Source organism: Culex quinquefasciatus, chromosome 1 (genome assembly GCF_015732765.1).
Source record: "Culex quinquefasciatus strain JHB chromosome 1, VPISU_Cqui_1.0_pri_paternal, whole genome shotgun sequence".
NCBI lineage: Eukaryota > Metazoa > Arthropoda > Insecta > Diptera > Culicidae > Culex > Culex quinquefasciatus.
In genome coordinates this window covers 89,833-106,492 of record NC_051861.1, presented here as the reverse complement: position 1 = coordinate 106,492, position 16,660 = coordinate 89,833, and the positions used below count along the sequence as shown (strand labels likewise).

Here is a 16,660-nt window from a genome sequence, read left to right as displayed (position 1 = left end):
AGTATTTAGTTGTGGTTATCAAAAACACAGCAAAACTATCATTAAAAAAAACGAAATATTGAAGTAAGAATACCAAGCACATGATTAAGGTTGCACAAAATGGATTTAGTTACCCTTGAAGGATGTACACAAGTACAATTTCTTTGAACACAAAATACATCGAGATAAGCAGAACGTCTTGCGAATTGTGTGGATTTTCACACTAAACAAAAGCACAAGTCACGAAGTGAAGCAACTTCTTCGTGCACCAAACAATATAAAAACATTTTTCCCCGCTATTTCAACCATACGAATCCTCGTTTTTTTTGTTCAGAGCATTGTAAAAGAAAACTCGGCCCGGTCCTGAAATCAAGAAATTATCACGCAACATAAAAATGGTTGCAATCGTTTAGGCAAACGAACAACAAGCTACGCCACCACCACCACAACTCACTGCCGCGGTGACGATGAAACGGAATATTGTGAAGAAAAGGAAAATGGCAAATTTAAAATTAATTTAAAATCGCACGCCATTGCCTTCGGTAATCTTGCCTTGGCTGTTATTAGACAGAACTACATGAGCAGACAGGAATTAAAAGCAAAAGCGATAAACGAAAAACATGCGAAAGAAACTGGTTCTGTGCATGTCTTTGGCCGCCAGCACCCTGGGATCAGGACTTCAGGTCGAGTTTAGCAAAAGCTTGAATCATTGAACTTCAACAGTTTTAACAGCGTTAGGTAGCATTGTTTTTATGATGTGTATTTTTTATTCATATCAAACATACTTTCAGTTAAACAAATCAGTTATACTTTTACAAATTTAATTTAAAGTTTTTGTTCCTTAGCTGTGATCAAGTTCAAGATGAGCGTGATGAAAAAATCAAAATTTCAAAAAATTGCAAATAGCAATGAATTAATTTTTATCCAAAAATGCAAAATGAGTAAAATTCTCTAAACTTGTTCTTGAAATCTAATTGGCGTTGATCTTATTTAAATAACTTCATACCAATAAAAACACAACTTTTGCTTCGTTTTGTTTTGTACGGTGTCAACAACAAGAACTGAAAACTCAAGCCGGGAATATTCACCCTAGCGGTATTTTTGGAATGCAACAAAAACTCAGCCATAACAACCAGACAATCAATACTCAATCAAACATATGACTTGAGCATGCTTATAAAAAAATGAACCCACTAACCTACCTCACTGATCCCATTAATATATAATGAATACACACCACCGCCGAAATAAATGTGCTGCAAGTTCTGAGTAAGCAATAAAAAGGGAAAAACCGGAATTGGCAAACACTAGAAACCAGACAACACAATCAGTTTATGCAAGGGATTTTGTTTTTTTTTTTGTGTTTATGCGCAACCTTTTACATATACTGAGAATAACTCCACCACCAAATTCGAAAAACCTAATTGCTATTGATTATGGTGAATGAGGCACGTGCTCTAACATCCAGTTAAGCTGCAAAGTTTTATTGACTTAAAAAAAAAGCAAAACAATTTCTTCATTCAAATAAAACTTTAGCCACTTACTCGTATCACACAATTGAATTTCCCCGTTGCGTTTGAGATCAATTTCGGTGCCTGCAAGGGACGTAAGAGGGTTTGCCTGAAGCCTCAACATGATTAATGAAGCGAACTGGCTGTGTTATTGGAATTTCTTGTATCAACAGTGCAAAAATTTCCATTTATTTAAAAGCAGTTTGATTGCTCGGCTCGACGGCTCTAATTGAGTTTCACACCTTTTGCTGTCGCGTTTCATTCATGAACTGTGGGAGGAGAGGAAAAATTGTGTCACTCTTTCGACGAAAGTGGAGGTGACAGGACTGACATCCTACATACTGCACGGGGTGATCAAATTCAGGTGTTATGTGGGAAGGCAAAGTGGTCATCATTGTACACTTTAGTAATCCCCAAAAAGCGATTTCTGCTTCCATAAGTCCCTCTTCACGCTGTATCTTCGACTGAATGAACGAAGGTCAGCGTGCGAGATGTGGAACACATCATCATGGGGCAGGCACACATTCAGGAAAATCGAAACAAAACCCGACTTGGTCAACGAGTTTAGTTCGACCCTGCCCTCCCGCCGTAAAAGCTCTTTTGATTGTACATGAAATGCTGTCATAATACCTATTGTCTCAGTTGATTGATGAATGTCTGATATACTACATTTTTATGCCACTTTATTTCATCCATTCCTTCGTCTTTGCGTTTGTTTTGATTCCATTAACTATGCATGGGGATCACTATCCAGCCGTGGATGTGTCTGTGTGTGCGATTTTTCCTCTCGAGTGTGTTTCATTGATTTTTATAACACGTGCTGTGAAACTTCTTCAAGCTTAACTCTTTAAGGTGATCTGACTTGAAGATATATGACTCCTTACAGTTTAGAATTGACCATTTAAAAAACTTGTTCATCCCCGGGAAATGGCTAATAATGTACACTATCCTGTCATCAAAATACACTCCTCGTTCTACCGAATAATTTTCCTAAAGTTAAAATCTCGTACTAGATTAACACAGTTTTGTCGCGTAATAGAGCTGTTTATCTAAATGAAGATATTCCCTGCGATGTGAAACCATGTGCTTGCGACGTGACTTTCGCAACTTGTTTTACGCATGAAAATTAGAATTGGCAAAAACATGCGCTGCGCATCATACAGTGAGATTTCACTCTGAATGCGATCCAAGTTCAAGATTCGTGAACCTCGTGTTTGTCAGCAGCAGAGCGACATCAAGCCCTGCTCAATAGCATGTTTCTCTTTCCAGCACACGAAAATATGCTTCACGAGACCGTCATCTGAGAAGCAGAAGAGTGCGGCTTACCGATGCACAGCTGCGAGTACTAATCGTCGTTTAGATACTCTTTTCGTTTGTTACCATGTTGCCTGTCACCGTTTTGTCACTTGTCGTTTTCGCTGCGCTTGATCGCGTAAGATCTGAAATAGCGCGAAAATATCTCTTAAATGCCGATGTCAAAACAATAATATAGACAAGTTCAACTGAACCTCGAATGGCATTTTGGCACCACTAGAATGTTGAGCTAACATTTCGTTAAAAAAAATCGAAAGAGGGGTTTTCTTTACAACGTAAAAATCAAAATTAAGATTTCAGATTTTCAACCATTTTGTTCTATAAAAATCATTAATATTGGCCGATGAGATGTTTCAAACACATCTGTCAAACAAATATCAGGTAATTTGTGCAATGAATGCATGATTTTTTATAAGGTGGGCCTAAAAACGTGTCATCTCGAGTGTTCAAGGTAATCTGTTGGTAAATCGTGAGTGTGAAAACGTCGATGCATCAATCCATCTGTGTCTTAGTTCTCTTGTTCTAAGTTTGCTGTGATTCCTGTATAGTTAGCACAAGACTGCACTGAGACATCGACATGACATTATATTGTTCAATGAAAAGGAGACCGGAAGATTTTAAACTATCAAATTTTTTTACTAAAAATAATTGAGTGGAATAAAATTTTGAAGCTGTTGTTTATTCATAATTATCGACCATTCACCCACATCAGACGGCAGAGAGTAAAAAGATCACGGATTTTCTAAGTTCACGATGCTATCTGCGAGAGTAAAAACTTCTATAAATCGAACTTCGGCAACGATTTTGGTTTATACCAGTGAACTTTTTTGAAAATGAACTCTGTATACGATCCCTGTACCATTTTTAAACTCTCAGTCCGTGTTATTTTTCCTCTCGGATGGTGTCTGCACTGCTGTGGGTGTAGCTTTCAAGCAAGCAAGAAATTATTTATTAAAATGTTCAACTTATTTTAGGTACTGTAAACGCCAACGGAGAAACTAAGCGCCAGCGAACATCGTACACGCGCTACCAAACGCTCGAGCTAGAGAAGGAGTTTCATTTCAACCGATACCTGACCCGCAGAAGGAGAATTGAAATCGCTCATGCCCTATGCCTGACGGAACGACAAATCAAAATTTGGTTCCAAAATCGGCGGATGAAGTGGAAAAAGGAGCACAAGATGGCTTCGATGAACATTGTCCCATATCACATGACGCCGTACGGTCACCCTTATCAGTTTGATATTCATCCGTCACAATTTGCACATTTGAGTGCATAGGACGCGTGGCACTTTTCGGGTACTGGTTAGAGGCTCAACCAGCTCTATCAGGAACAATATCAGGGATATCAGAATAATCAGGATAGTGTCTTGTTCGGTGGGAACACAACACCATCTGATTCAACCAAGTATAACCAAGAGTTTTGATTTTCCCCGGACTAGTACGAGAATTCCCTTCTTGATGGCTAGCGGCCGAGGATTGGCAAAACTTCGCTTAAGTAGAATTATGTAAATCACGATGATATCCCTGGTAGAAACTGATGTGCGCTGCTGTTGAGATATCCATCAAACTTGAAGTTGTACCATCCTTTCTTCGATTTTATCTTCATACTCAACTTTAAGTTATTTTATACATTGAACAATAACCAATACGCTGTAAATAGGTGATAACTTCGAAGAAAGTATCTTAATCTTCTCTAATCAGTATTCGAAAAGCAAGCTTCGCGTTAAGTGAGGCCCTCTAATAGTATGTAAGGCATCAAAGTGTTATATTTCTCTTTTCCATGATTTGGCTTCAGCTTGAATCGTTTCAGCACTCAACTTGCATGCAAGTTGCTTGCCGAGATTCATAGTGAAGACACTGACATTGAAATATTTCAATGGAATTGTGGAAAAGATACTCTCGTACTTGTTTCAAAATTAGCGATTGTCAGTTTTTGTTGATATTTTTTGTATTCATGTGAATGTAAAGGCGCTTGGTTAAATTGATAATTTTACTAGATTGTGTGAAGTTGTTCGACTATATTGTGTATAATGTCGAGTTAATATATTTAAAAAAAAAGATCTGCTCCTAATTATCAATTCAACGATACGCCTACAGATTTGTCCTTTGTGTTGATTTTGAACACCATTGTGAAGAATAAAAGAATTAAGAGTCTATAATTTGTAATTGGCATAATCGAACAAAATGATATTGGTCTGAGATATTAAAAGCATAGCATTATTTGTACGATCAGTAGAATTTAAGAAGTAAGCACACATTGTAAATATAATACAATAGAAAACTTTAATTTATTAAAATGCTTTAGAAATATTATGAGGTAATTTTAAGTAGTTAAATAACATCAACCAACGAAGATGCAATATTCAGATTTTATTACACGAACAAAAACTTTTTTCACGTTAACATTTAAAAAAAAACTTCGTTTACGTTTCGTTTAGTTTCGTTTTAGTTGTTTTTTTCTTTTGTTTTCAAAACAAGTACGCTAATCAAAAATGCGCTCCAGGAAAATTTCAAGCAAATTCGGATTACACAGGGATTATTTGAAAGCAGCATTCTTCTGTGCTTTGAAACGTACATTTTTTGATTCGACCATTCTCCTGAAAATGGTACATCAGGAGTGCATGATAAAAAAAGAAAATTGATTGTAATTATCGCTAAATAGAATTTAAAGAATAAACTTTTGAGTTGAATCGCATTAAGGAGTTATTAGCCAGAAAATAAATCATGAAATTTTATGCATTCCGAGATGACACTATTTTACCAGTTTAGATGATGAAAACACGTTTTATAAACTATGAAGTATAAACTATTGGGCTAAACAAACAAATCATTTTGTAAAAAAACGCTGTTACGTAAATACAATGCCACGTTGACGACCTCCAGTAGCTGTAGTGTAACTAAATTAAATTCAGACATGCCCACTTAGGTTGAAATGACTAATTCTCTGAATAAGCTACAAATTGTCATGTACTATATAACCATCATTTTTTTCCAACGGGTGACAAAACAAAAAGTAGAGCATTAAACACTGAGTTTTATTATTTTTTTCGCAAAAGAATCCAACATTTTGCGATGATAAGCAACAGGTCGATTAGTTTTAATTACACGTCATTTCATTAAAAAATAAATCGAATTGAAACAAAAAAAACTCGTTTCTTCAACTGCCGAAAAATCCCTACCAACTCATTTCAATCAATCATATGTAGTTTTCTAGGCCGTATCAGTCGACACAAAAATTTCAAGGTGATAATTGAATTAGTAAGACTGTGGTAATTGGAAAGAGAGCGCTTCATATGCAGTGTACACTGTAAGCGACAGAACGCTGGAACACAATTAACACGTAAGATCACATGACTGTTCGTGCGGTGAAACTTTTTTGAGCTAAATTCCGCTTCTAACCGTTGTTCCGAATTGATTGTAAAAGTCGTCACAGCTGACGATATGCAAATGATTTAGAATCAAATTCTGAGCAAATCTAGAGTTTTATTTGAAAATGTTTTATAAACATAGGGAACTAGGTGGTCAAAACTAGGTGTCCGATGGCTTAAGATTGTTAAGGCAATTGCAAACCTCTTTTAACACCTAAGCTTCCATCCACACCGGGGTTCGAACTGACGACCTTTGGATTGTGAGTTCAACTGCCTATCAGTGACTCCACCGAGACAGGACCCAGGGAGACTTTTCTTACACTTGGATTGGGCTAACGACCATCCTCTAGGTTAGACCAGGGATCGAACCCAGACCGACTGGGTGAGAGGCAACCACGCTTTAAATGAGCCAAACAGATTGAGGATATGATGACTGCTTATAATACACTACATACACTTTTTGGAGGCTAATATCAGCTTCTGTGTGGTGCAAATGAAAACATGTTGCCTAATTTTCACATTGAATACTAATTCTAACCGCACCATTGTATTTCTGAGAAAACTCTACATAGGATACAAGCTTTGGTAAAAGTTTTCCTTTTGGTTCACGGAATATATATTTTTTATGTTCTTGTTTCTACACATTAAAAAAAATTTAATTTCACATTTGACATGATTGTTAACTAAATCTAATATCAAAACGTGTAATCGTATATTCGATGTAAAGTTATGTTTATTTTGACGTAAATCGGTGAAATTTCCATTGGTACACCATTACATCTCGCGAAACCTAAAAAATATATGACAAATAACTTAACAATACGCAGTATCCTCGCTCTACAAGCTGAATGTTGTTCCTTGGGCTATTTTTAGACTCCGGGCCAAATATGAGCAAAATCGGCCAACATTTACCCATTGATACTCGAAGGTAAAGTTTGTATGAGAAAAATCGAAAATATGTATGGAAAACTAAATTTTCATACGGTTTGGTCTGCACGGGGCGTTCTCATTGAAATTTTATTGTTTTTCAACTTTGTAGAACATACCAGAGCTGTAAAACTCGATTTTTGGATTATTAGGGACTTAAAAAAGTCATTTTTGCATGCCTAACATATTGTTCACCAAGTTTAAGCTCGTGTATATATAGGTTAATCTCAACAAATTTCGTTTGAAATTTGCACATATGTTTTACATAACCCAAAAGCCATTTTGCGCTTGTGGAGCAGGGGGTCTTTTTTGCTAGGCACCCTAGTGCACAAAAAATAGAGTTCATTGTTTTGTTACAAACATTGTTATATTTTTAAATTGAAACTGTCGATATATTTTGTTAATTATGCCATGAAGGATTAACAGCAATGTTTAGAGGAACCGGAATATTTTACAACAATTTTAGGAAAAAGGCTTGTGAGATGAGTACCCTTAAGAGCGAGTTTTTCACCGATGTGAAACAGGTCGTATCGAGGTGCTCCGATTTGGATGAAACTTTCAGGGTTTGTTAGTCTATACATAAGATGAACTCATGCCAAATATGAGCCCTCTACGACAAAGGGAAGTGGGGTAAAACGGGCTTCGAAGTTTGAGGTCCAAAAAACATGAAAAATCTTAAAATTGTTCGCATTTCCGTAAAACTTTATCGATTCTAGTTCTCTTAGATGCATTCGAAAGGTATTTTGAAGCCCTTTAAAATGTGCTATAGACATCCAGGATTGGTTTAACTTTTTCTCATAGCTTTTGCAAATTACTGTTAAAAATGGATTTTTTTAAAACCTTAATAACTTTTTGCAACAGCCTCCAACACCTATTCTCCCATAGGTCAAAAGTTAGGGAATTTCATGGACTATAAGCCTACGGTATTAACTTTTTGGCCAATCGCAGTTTTTCTCATAGTTTTACGATTTTTCTAGAACAAACCTATTACAACGTTAGTTTTTGCCCTGAAGGTCACCATAGCGCCACTTTTTGGTCTTAATTTTGACATATTCGGAATCCTCAGAAAATTTTACATTAGATTGAGGTGTTCGGATTTTGAATTTGATTGAAAAAAAAATGCCATTTAGAATTGATTAAAATATTATTATCATTTTGTCGGATTAGGGGTAAAACAAGTTTTCGCCTACTCGATACAGCGTTTGACGTATTGATTATAGGGTAAATAAGATCTATTTCTTTTTTCAAAAATGTTTTACTTAATTATTTTTTAAATCAAAATTATAACTCCTATGCTTCTGACTTACGTGAAATTGTCCGAGGATTCCGAATATGACAAAATTGAGACCAAAAAGTGCCGTCTTCTTGGCCTACAGGGCAAAAATTACCGTTGTAAAATGTTTGTTCTAGAAAAATCGTAAAACTATGAGAAAAACTGCGTTTGGCCATAAAGTTAATACCGTAGGCTTATAGTCCATGAAATTCCCTAACTTATGGGTATGGGTGTTGGAGGCTGTTGCAAAAAGTTATTAAGGTTTTAAAAAAATCCATTTTTAACAGTAATTTGCAAAAGCTATGAGAAAAAGTCAAACCAATCCTGGATGTCTATAGCACATTTTGAAGGGCTTCTAAAGACCATTCGAATGCATCTAAGAGAGTAGGATTTGATGAAGTTTTACGGAAATGCGAGCAATTTTATGATTTTTCATGTTTTTTGGACCTCAAACTTCAATGCCCGTTATACCCCACTTCCCTTTGTCGTAGAGGGTTCATATTTGGCATGAGTTCATCTTATGTATAGACAAACAAACCCTGAAAGTTTCATCCAAATCGGAGCACCGCGATATGACCTCTAGAACAAACCGAGCAGAATTTACAAATACTGCCTCTTAAAGAAAATATATGTGTACCCTTCGTTGTTAATAGTTGTAATTTCATTTGCCCGAAAATTGCACTGTTTCTAAATAAACTAAGCTGTGAACTCAAGCAGTTCTATATATTAGGTATATGAAAATAGGTTGACAGTTATCCTAAGTAAAATTTTAAAATCAATAGTTTAGACATTCAAACTAACGCTCTTATTTGTATGTGTAACTTACCTTTTGCTGTATTGAACAAGCATCATTTCATTAGAACAGAGGCGGTAATATTGCTTGGTTTTCAACTGTGAACTGGAGTTTAATAGAGCTATAAAAGAAGAAAATGTCTGAATGTATAGCTAAACATAATTAAAATATTCTTATTGATTTTCAATCTCGAACGTTTGAAATATCTTGAGCAATCAGCATCACACCAAGCATCCTGAAAACGTCCTTGAAACAACTTCAACTGTATGCAACCTATCTTCCTCAATGATACCAAAAAATAATACCCAAGGAGAAACAGATGACGAAATTCAACACAAATTTATGATGAAAAAGACTATACAATCATTTATGATCCTCATTGAATACAAAAAAAGAGATATGAGAGCGGTAAACTGAGAAATCTCACAACCACTCTACTCGAATACCCATACCGTGCTACGGGAGCCCATGTTGAACTTATTTTGTAGAGTCCAAACACGCATACATCTAAGGTTTCTTCCCGTACTAAAGTTTTCAGCTGAACGAATAAGAGAGAGAGAGAATTTGTACATCTAGGAGGGACATGTCTCACAACTGCCTCACAACTTCAGTTGATTTTTTGACTTCCAGCATTATACACATCGGCAGTGAATTGGCAGAGTAAATGCAAAATCCACTTTATTTTACACTTTTTAATTGCATATTTAACTAAAATATTAATAAGAGTTACAAACTAATGGACGAGTGCATGTGTAGGATGCATTAAATTGGTAAAAATATGTATTTATTTCTGATTTCTGTGTAAGTACGAATTGAAGCAATTAATAATAATGTTATCACTGTTTGGCAATAACATAAGTTTTATTTTAAATTTGCTTTTATCATTTTAAAAAATCTGATGATTAAATTGAAAAATCGCATTTAAAAGCAAATGAAATACAATTTTAAAAAATCATTCACAGTGTTCTACGCATGTGTAAAACAATTTTTATGCTTTTTGCGAGGCTGCAAATACCCTAATTTTTGCTGCCTGCTGGCCTTGTATCACGACAAGGCTTTCAAATATCACACTGATATAAAATGGCGGGCGAACAACTTTCACTTTACAGTGCCTGGAGAAATCAATAATCCCAGCATGGTAAAGCTCGAATAACTATCCTGATTTTCCGTAAGACACCAATCCCATCATAAGATTGCAGGTTTTCAAGTTAATATGCATTGTACATTGCAATTGCGAGCAGTTAGATTACTTAGTGCTATGTGAGAAGTTGCAAATCGAGTGATTATGACATTATCTTCTTGAATCGATTAAGATTGAATCATCGGTCTTCAATAAGACTTGTTATTATCTGCTTATCAAAATTCATTTTGTTGAGAGCTCAGCTGCAGCCAATTAAGGTAGATTAAAACTGTGAGTGTTTGTATGTCGTTTTCATAAATAACATTTTTCTCATTATTATTTGACAAAAATCACATTCCAGATATTTATTTAATTATTATCGTTCTTTTTAATTAGTAGGTACTCAATAATGATTAAATATTGAACATAAATTTAAACTTTCATTGTATACAAATTTATAAATCATCTTTGTGGACTGGTTTAGTTAGTTAATTGCAATATGTATTTGCCCATTTTGCACAATCCAAATCCTACTCTAAACGAGCTTTTCAAATTTATTTGACTTAACTTTTCACAATGTCATATACAAACAGATTGTCATTGAGGAATGCAAATCAGTATGACCAATTATTTCCTGATGTTTTTATACCTGTGAACGCAAGAAAGAAGCAAATGTTAAATGTTCATACTCAAGTATCGCATGACGAAAAAGGAAACACAAATATCCCTTCGTTCCCAAAATGTTTCAGGTAGCTTAGGAAAACGGAAGGTGTGATCGTTCCGAGATTATCCTACCGAAAGTGTTTTTAAAGGGGATTATCCCTCTAAATAATTGTTTTTGTACACTTGACTTTTAACAATCAAGAAAAGAACAAATAATAAATATTCTTACAATATTTAAACAACTGAGTTCCCTGCTATACATTTTTTTTGTTTCTTGTACATTCAATTTCTGGTCCATCAACTGGGATTAAATTATAAGACTTGACCAATTGGCTTCATTCACAACGGTGGTGGCCTTCATATTTACACTCAAATTATTTGCATCAGCCTATGGATTTAAACCGGTAACACCGTGCAACAAATGCAAAAAAAGCGGTGGATGTATGCAGAGGGTTATACCTACACTAATTCAAGTTTTTGTACAATGGTTTCCGTTCCTACCCATTTTTATAATATCTCAAAAGGAAATGATTCTGAAGCACTTAAAAATCATTCTTCCACATAACTCGTATTGAAGCGCACAATTTTGTTTGTTGTGAATTCTTTGAATTTTTAGTTTGGTGGCCTTTTCGTTTTATACATACTAACAGAACTTTATGAAATGTTTATACGGAATCCAACAAATATAAATCTTAAATCAGTCTTGAAACTTTTTATAGGCGCACTGCTATTTTAAAGAGTGCATACATAAAATAAAAATAAATTTTGTATATTGTTATCTGATATCAATTAGCCTATTATTAGATCAACGGGGGAGCAACTATTTATAAACTTTCTCCAAATCATTGAGCTTTCTTAAGCCGAATAGTTTGAACTAAACTGAGTAACACACGTCTTAAAATATTTATGTGTAAATTTGTAAGGAAAAGTGACAAGATAACACGACGGCAAATATTGATTAGTTCCGCTATTACATGTTTTGAATTGCATCAAACTTTTTCATATAGATCCAGAAACAATATTTTCTATATTTCGTCAGATCATTCACACGGCCATCTTTACATCAAAACCTTGAAGTCAAATCAACGTCAGTCACGATGTCAACTGCGATACGGTGTTGATGTGAAAAGAAGGGCGATTTTCGGCTGTCGACAGGAGAGCAGAACTCAACACTAACACTAACACCACTCAACATGGGAAGGTATAAATATCCATTTTTATTACACCAGCCCCTGTTTCGATGCTTTCAGATGAGGGTTCTTCAATCGAGCAAACTGAGTGTGCTCCGCGTCACCGCTGAATATCCTTTTAAAAATATCATGGCGTTTGCGCACAACGTGTCTCGTACCACAGGTATTTGTATTGGTGGCACATTTTCCTATATCCTGTTGAAAATGCTTGTTTTGAGCAAGGGGGATGTCCTAACTGCAACACAAATACAAACAAACCGTGCTTTTTCCTGGTTATGTCAATCTTGTGCACGCTTCTTTTAGCGGCAAATTTAGCATCAGGTATATTTTCTTACTTTTCACTAGAAACGCTCTGTGAAGTTTGTTTTTAGTTAAATTGTTAATTGTTTCACGATTATATTAAACATGTGAATAGCTAGCCAAATTACATACAGAATCATGGACTTTCAGGAAAAATAATCGTTAGGCTGCATTTTTCTGTGCAAAAGTAATTTAATTTCAGCAGTCTTTATGGTAGTTTCACTGTTTTATAAATGTTTATTTCTCTCATTTTAGCTGTGTCAGCTAAAATTGGTGAATCTGTAATTCTATGAATACTAATTAAACCAACAAAAAAATACACCTTCCAACATTGTTCTAAACATTCTCAATTTATTATGATGCAAACACAGCCTCAAAGACAGCTCAGTTTTTTTTTCGTTTTTATACTTTTAAGTTTCAAATGTTCTTTTCCAAAGTTTTTATGGAGAATAAAAGCGGCACTTTTATTTTTCAAACAATCTTTGAAGAATCTCATCCCTCTTTTTTTTTAAAAAAAAAGGAAAGGAAAAAAATACACGTGATTTTTTAGTTTTCTAGTACAATTTTTGCTAGAGTTTATATGTTTTATTGCTGTTGTGTTACACGTAAATGGCTTACGGCTACAGATTATTAAAGTACAGCAATGATAATCGTAGTTGTAATTGATACAAATAATGTCTGTTAGTTTTTTCCACAGGTTTAATCTGTATCTAAATTAATCATTTAGTGCCATTAACTCTTATTTAAACAGGATCATCTTTTCGTCGATTTATGTTCTACATCTACCCTGTAGATCCGAATTTGTTTGAATATAAACAAGCGACAAATTCGGTTCTAGAGAGGTTTGTGTGGGGCATTTGAAAACAGCATCAAAATAACCACAAGTGAGTAGAATCGACGAAAGGAACACTTTTCTTCGAAAATTACAGGATGTTTGTTACCTCTTCCGGGCCGAATATGCAGATGCTTTAGTTTTGTACAATGTTGGAATTGGAAACAGTAAGAATTATTTTTAAAATGCTTTGGTAGTTATAAAAAAGTGCGGTATGTTGCATGTTGTAAAATAAATAAATAAATAAAGCCTCTTTTCTATAAAATATTTCTGAAAGAAAGCCATTGTGATAACAATCATTAAATTAAACTAAATTAAATTACAAAAAATGTCGATCATACACATCAAAGCAATTAAAGGGGGTGTTGAAGCATATGTTTACCTATTCAAACCAAGAAAAAATGTTTGGTCTACTATTATTCTTCTTTAGTTCAAATGTTTAGTAAAAAACCGCGTTTAACGTTGATATAAAAATTGTTACAAACTTGTTCATAAATTTCAAAAATAAAAGTGGCCAAACAAAATGACCTTTACCACCTAAAACGCCAACGCAATAATAGAACACTTTGAAGGGAAAAACGAAACTATTGGCACTACGCCCCCCGGGGCATGGCCTTCCTCTAACGTGGGATTTCTGCTCCAGCGCCTCTGACGAGACAGGAAAAACCGGGACCGACGTTTTACTTCACCATCCGATAGAAGCTCAGTGGATAAGGCGGGAATCGAACCCGCGTCTCATAGCATCATCGGGATCGGCAGCCGAAGCCGCTACCCCTGCGCCACGAGACCCACGTCACACTTTGAAGGGAAAATTTCTAAAAAAAATAAAATCAAACGCCACCTTGTCGCATTTGTGCTCACTTGTGACAACTGGTCAACCACTTAATACTTTTCTAGAAAAACGATAATTCAAATTTGATGGTAAATGCTCTCAAAACTTTGAATTATGCAGTTAAATAAAATGTACAAAGTGTCACATTTAAGCACAAAATTCTTATACAAACCAAATTAAGCTTTAATCAATAGTTTAACCAACTTTACCAAGGTATTTTCAAAAACAAAAGATAGGAAATTAAATATTAGTTGCAACAAACTTCAAAATGTTAATGAAAATAAAAGTCTAATCAACTGAAAACAATCTAAAATGGATTTTTATTGATTGATAATCACATTTTTAGCATGTATGGGCTGGTTAAAAAAACAAATTAAATATTTTTGCTAAAAAAAAATCGGCAATGTTTAGATATAAAAAATGTGTCAAAAACAACTGGACAGGCGTATAATGTATTTTAAAACAGTATTTTACCCAGAAAATGGTAATGATTCAATAACTCTTAATTTAAATTTTTAATGCTTATTTTATTTTTGCCCAAGCACCAATACGCATGAAGGTCCTAAATGCATCTTCAACACTTCAGTCTTGTTATGAAGCATGCAAAATTTATAAAAATAAACAGCATAACCAATGTATTTTGATCAAGCAAACTTGATAAAACCATTTTTGCCCGAAATCCTAACAAGTAATGTTACGTTTTCTCAGTTTGCTGTTTTATTTGTGGCAGAATATATCCCATCACATTTCAATAAATTAAATGGTTTGCAGTTTTAAAAATTTTTAATTCAAAGCTGCACCTTCTCTTGTGATGATGACTCCCATTATTGCCATAATTGTTTCGTTAGACGATAATAATTGTACTTCATTTACAATATTTCTAGAGTTTTTTTTTTTTAAATCAAATTATTCGCTCTACAGCATTGCCTTGGCGTTCTCGATTGCGAGATTCCTACTCGAAACTAGGTGTCCGAAGGCTTGATTGTTGAGGCAATTGCAAACCTCTTTTTACACCTAAGCTTCCATCTACCCCGGGATTCGAACTGACGACCTTTGGATTGTTAGTCCAACTACCTACCAGCGACTCCACCGAGGCAGGACCCAGAGAGACAACCCCTACACCTGGATTGAGCTAACGACCTAACCCTTTAGGTTAGACCGGGGCCAACATTTACTTCCCCATCCGACGGAAGGCGTAGTCAGACAAATCTCGTCTCGAAAAATGCCACCGGGACCGTCTGGAGTATTTTTAATAGGTCCTAAAAACATATGAAAGACAATAGCTTACAAGACCTTTAAACAAAATCTAGATTTTCACAAAATTCCTTCAACAAGTTGTTTTTTAAAATTGAATGTAATACACTGCTTCTGTTCGTATGAACTTTTCATCACTTTTGAGCTATTAATGGAGTTTGATCCAAAATCGTCAGCTCTTTCAAATTCAGTTTTTTTTTTGCGAGAACATAACACGTAGCCTTGGGCGAGACACACTTCACTTACGTTTTTCTCAACTTGTTGTATTTGCCTATGGGACACATATACGAACATGGGCAGTACAGAGCATTTAGGGTCATAAATAGTGTTTTTCACTTTTGGGGCAATGAATGTCAATGATGGTTCTGAATTCAGGGTTCAGAAATAGTAAATTGAAATGAAAAATTAATCACTGTATGTAAAATGCTCCTACAAACCACACAAAGAAAACCATTTTTTGATTGATAAATTCTGAAACAAAATTTGAATGTTTTTCTAAAACAAACATGGCCGCCAAATGGCCGATCGGGAATAATGCATTTCAGAGCCTTAAAAGTTATGATCATTTTTTTCTTGAAACGATTGACGGCTGCACCTTAACCTCAGAGTCTACATTTGGTCGAAGTAGGGAAAGAACAGTTGGATTTGGCGACTAGTCTCATCGGAATAAATGAGAATAATTTTTTTGTTGCATTTTGATGATTTTGGCAAAGTTACTATTACCGAAACGGTGATGAAAATGGGAAAAATCTTGCATTATCTCTGGTCGTAATAGCACGTAACTTTTGCAGGTCATCGATATGAACCTAAATAAAGATACATTTCATTTAGCTTCTGCAAGTCGTTTTCAAATGTTATTTAGTAATGTATTTCTCACTTGTGATTAAGGAAACAGGTTTCTGTCAACAACTCATAAAAAAAATTTGTTGTCAACAGTTATGGAAAAGGACCAAATATTTCATTTTTTGAAAAGTTCTTTTAAAAATTATACCAAATGAAATTAAATTTTTAAAGTTACATTTATTCAACATGCAGCTCAGCATTCAAATTACTTTGTAGAATTAAAATTCAACTTCAACGCAATACCTACACTATATTGCATACAACATTTGTTCCGAATAGCTAGTCACGTATAGAGGCGCTGCACTCCAACGGTGTGGAACGAAAAACGGAATCACCCCAATGAAAGACCAAAGGAAGATGTATCTTGCGTGAACATACATTATTCAGAAGTGATTGAAACTTTTAATTAATTGATCCTCTCATGCTGTTATTCAGACTCATTAAGTGAAGCAAAAAATA

The 16,660-nt window shown here is 34.8% G+C and overlaps 1 protein-coding gene across 2 annotated transcripts in view; it reads left to right on the top strand.

The window, feature by feature from the left end:
• LOC6032008 (homeotic protein Sex combs reduced) overlaps positions 1 to 5,948 on the top strand; it is a 74,372-nt gene extending 68,424 nt beyond the window's left edge. For both annotated transcript variants that reach the window (XM_038259966.1, XM_001842624.2), the window contains one exon: positions 3,779 to 5,948. In XM_038259966.1, the coding sequence (XP_038115894.1) occupies positions 3,779 to 4,083 (305 nt within the window). In that variant the 3' untranslated portion in view covers positions 4,084 to 5,948. The remainder of the gene's footprint in view (positions 1 to 3,778) is intronic.
• The last annotated feature ends 10,712 nt before the right edge of the window (positions 5,949 to 16,660 follow it).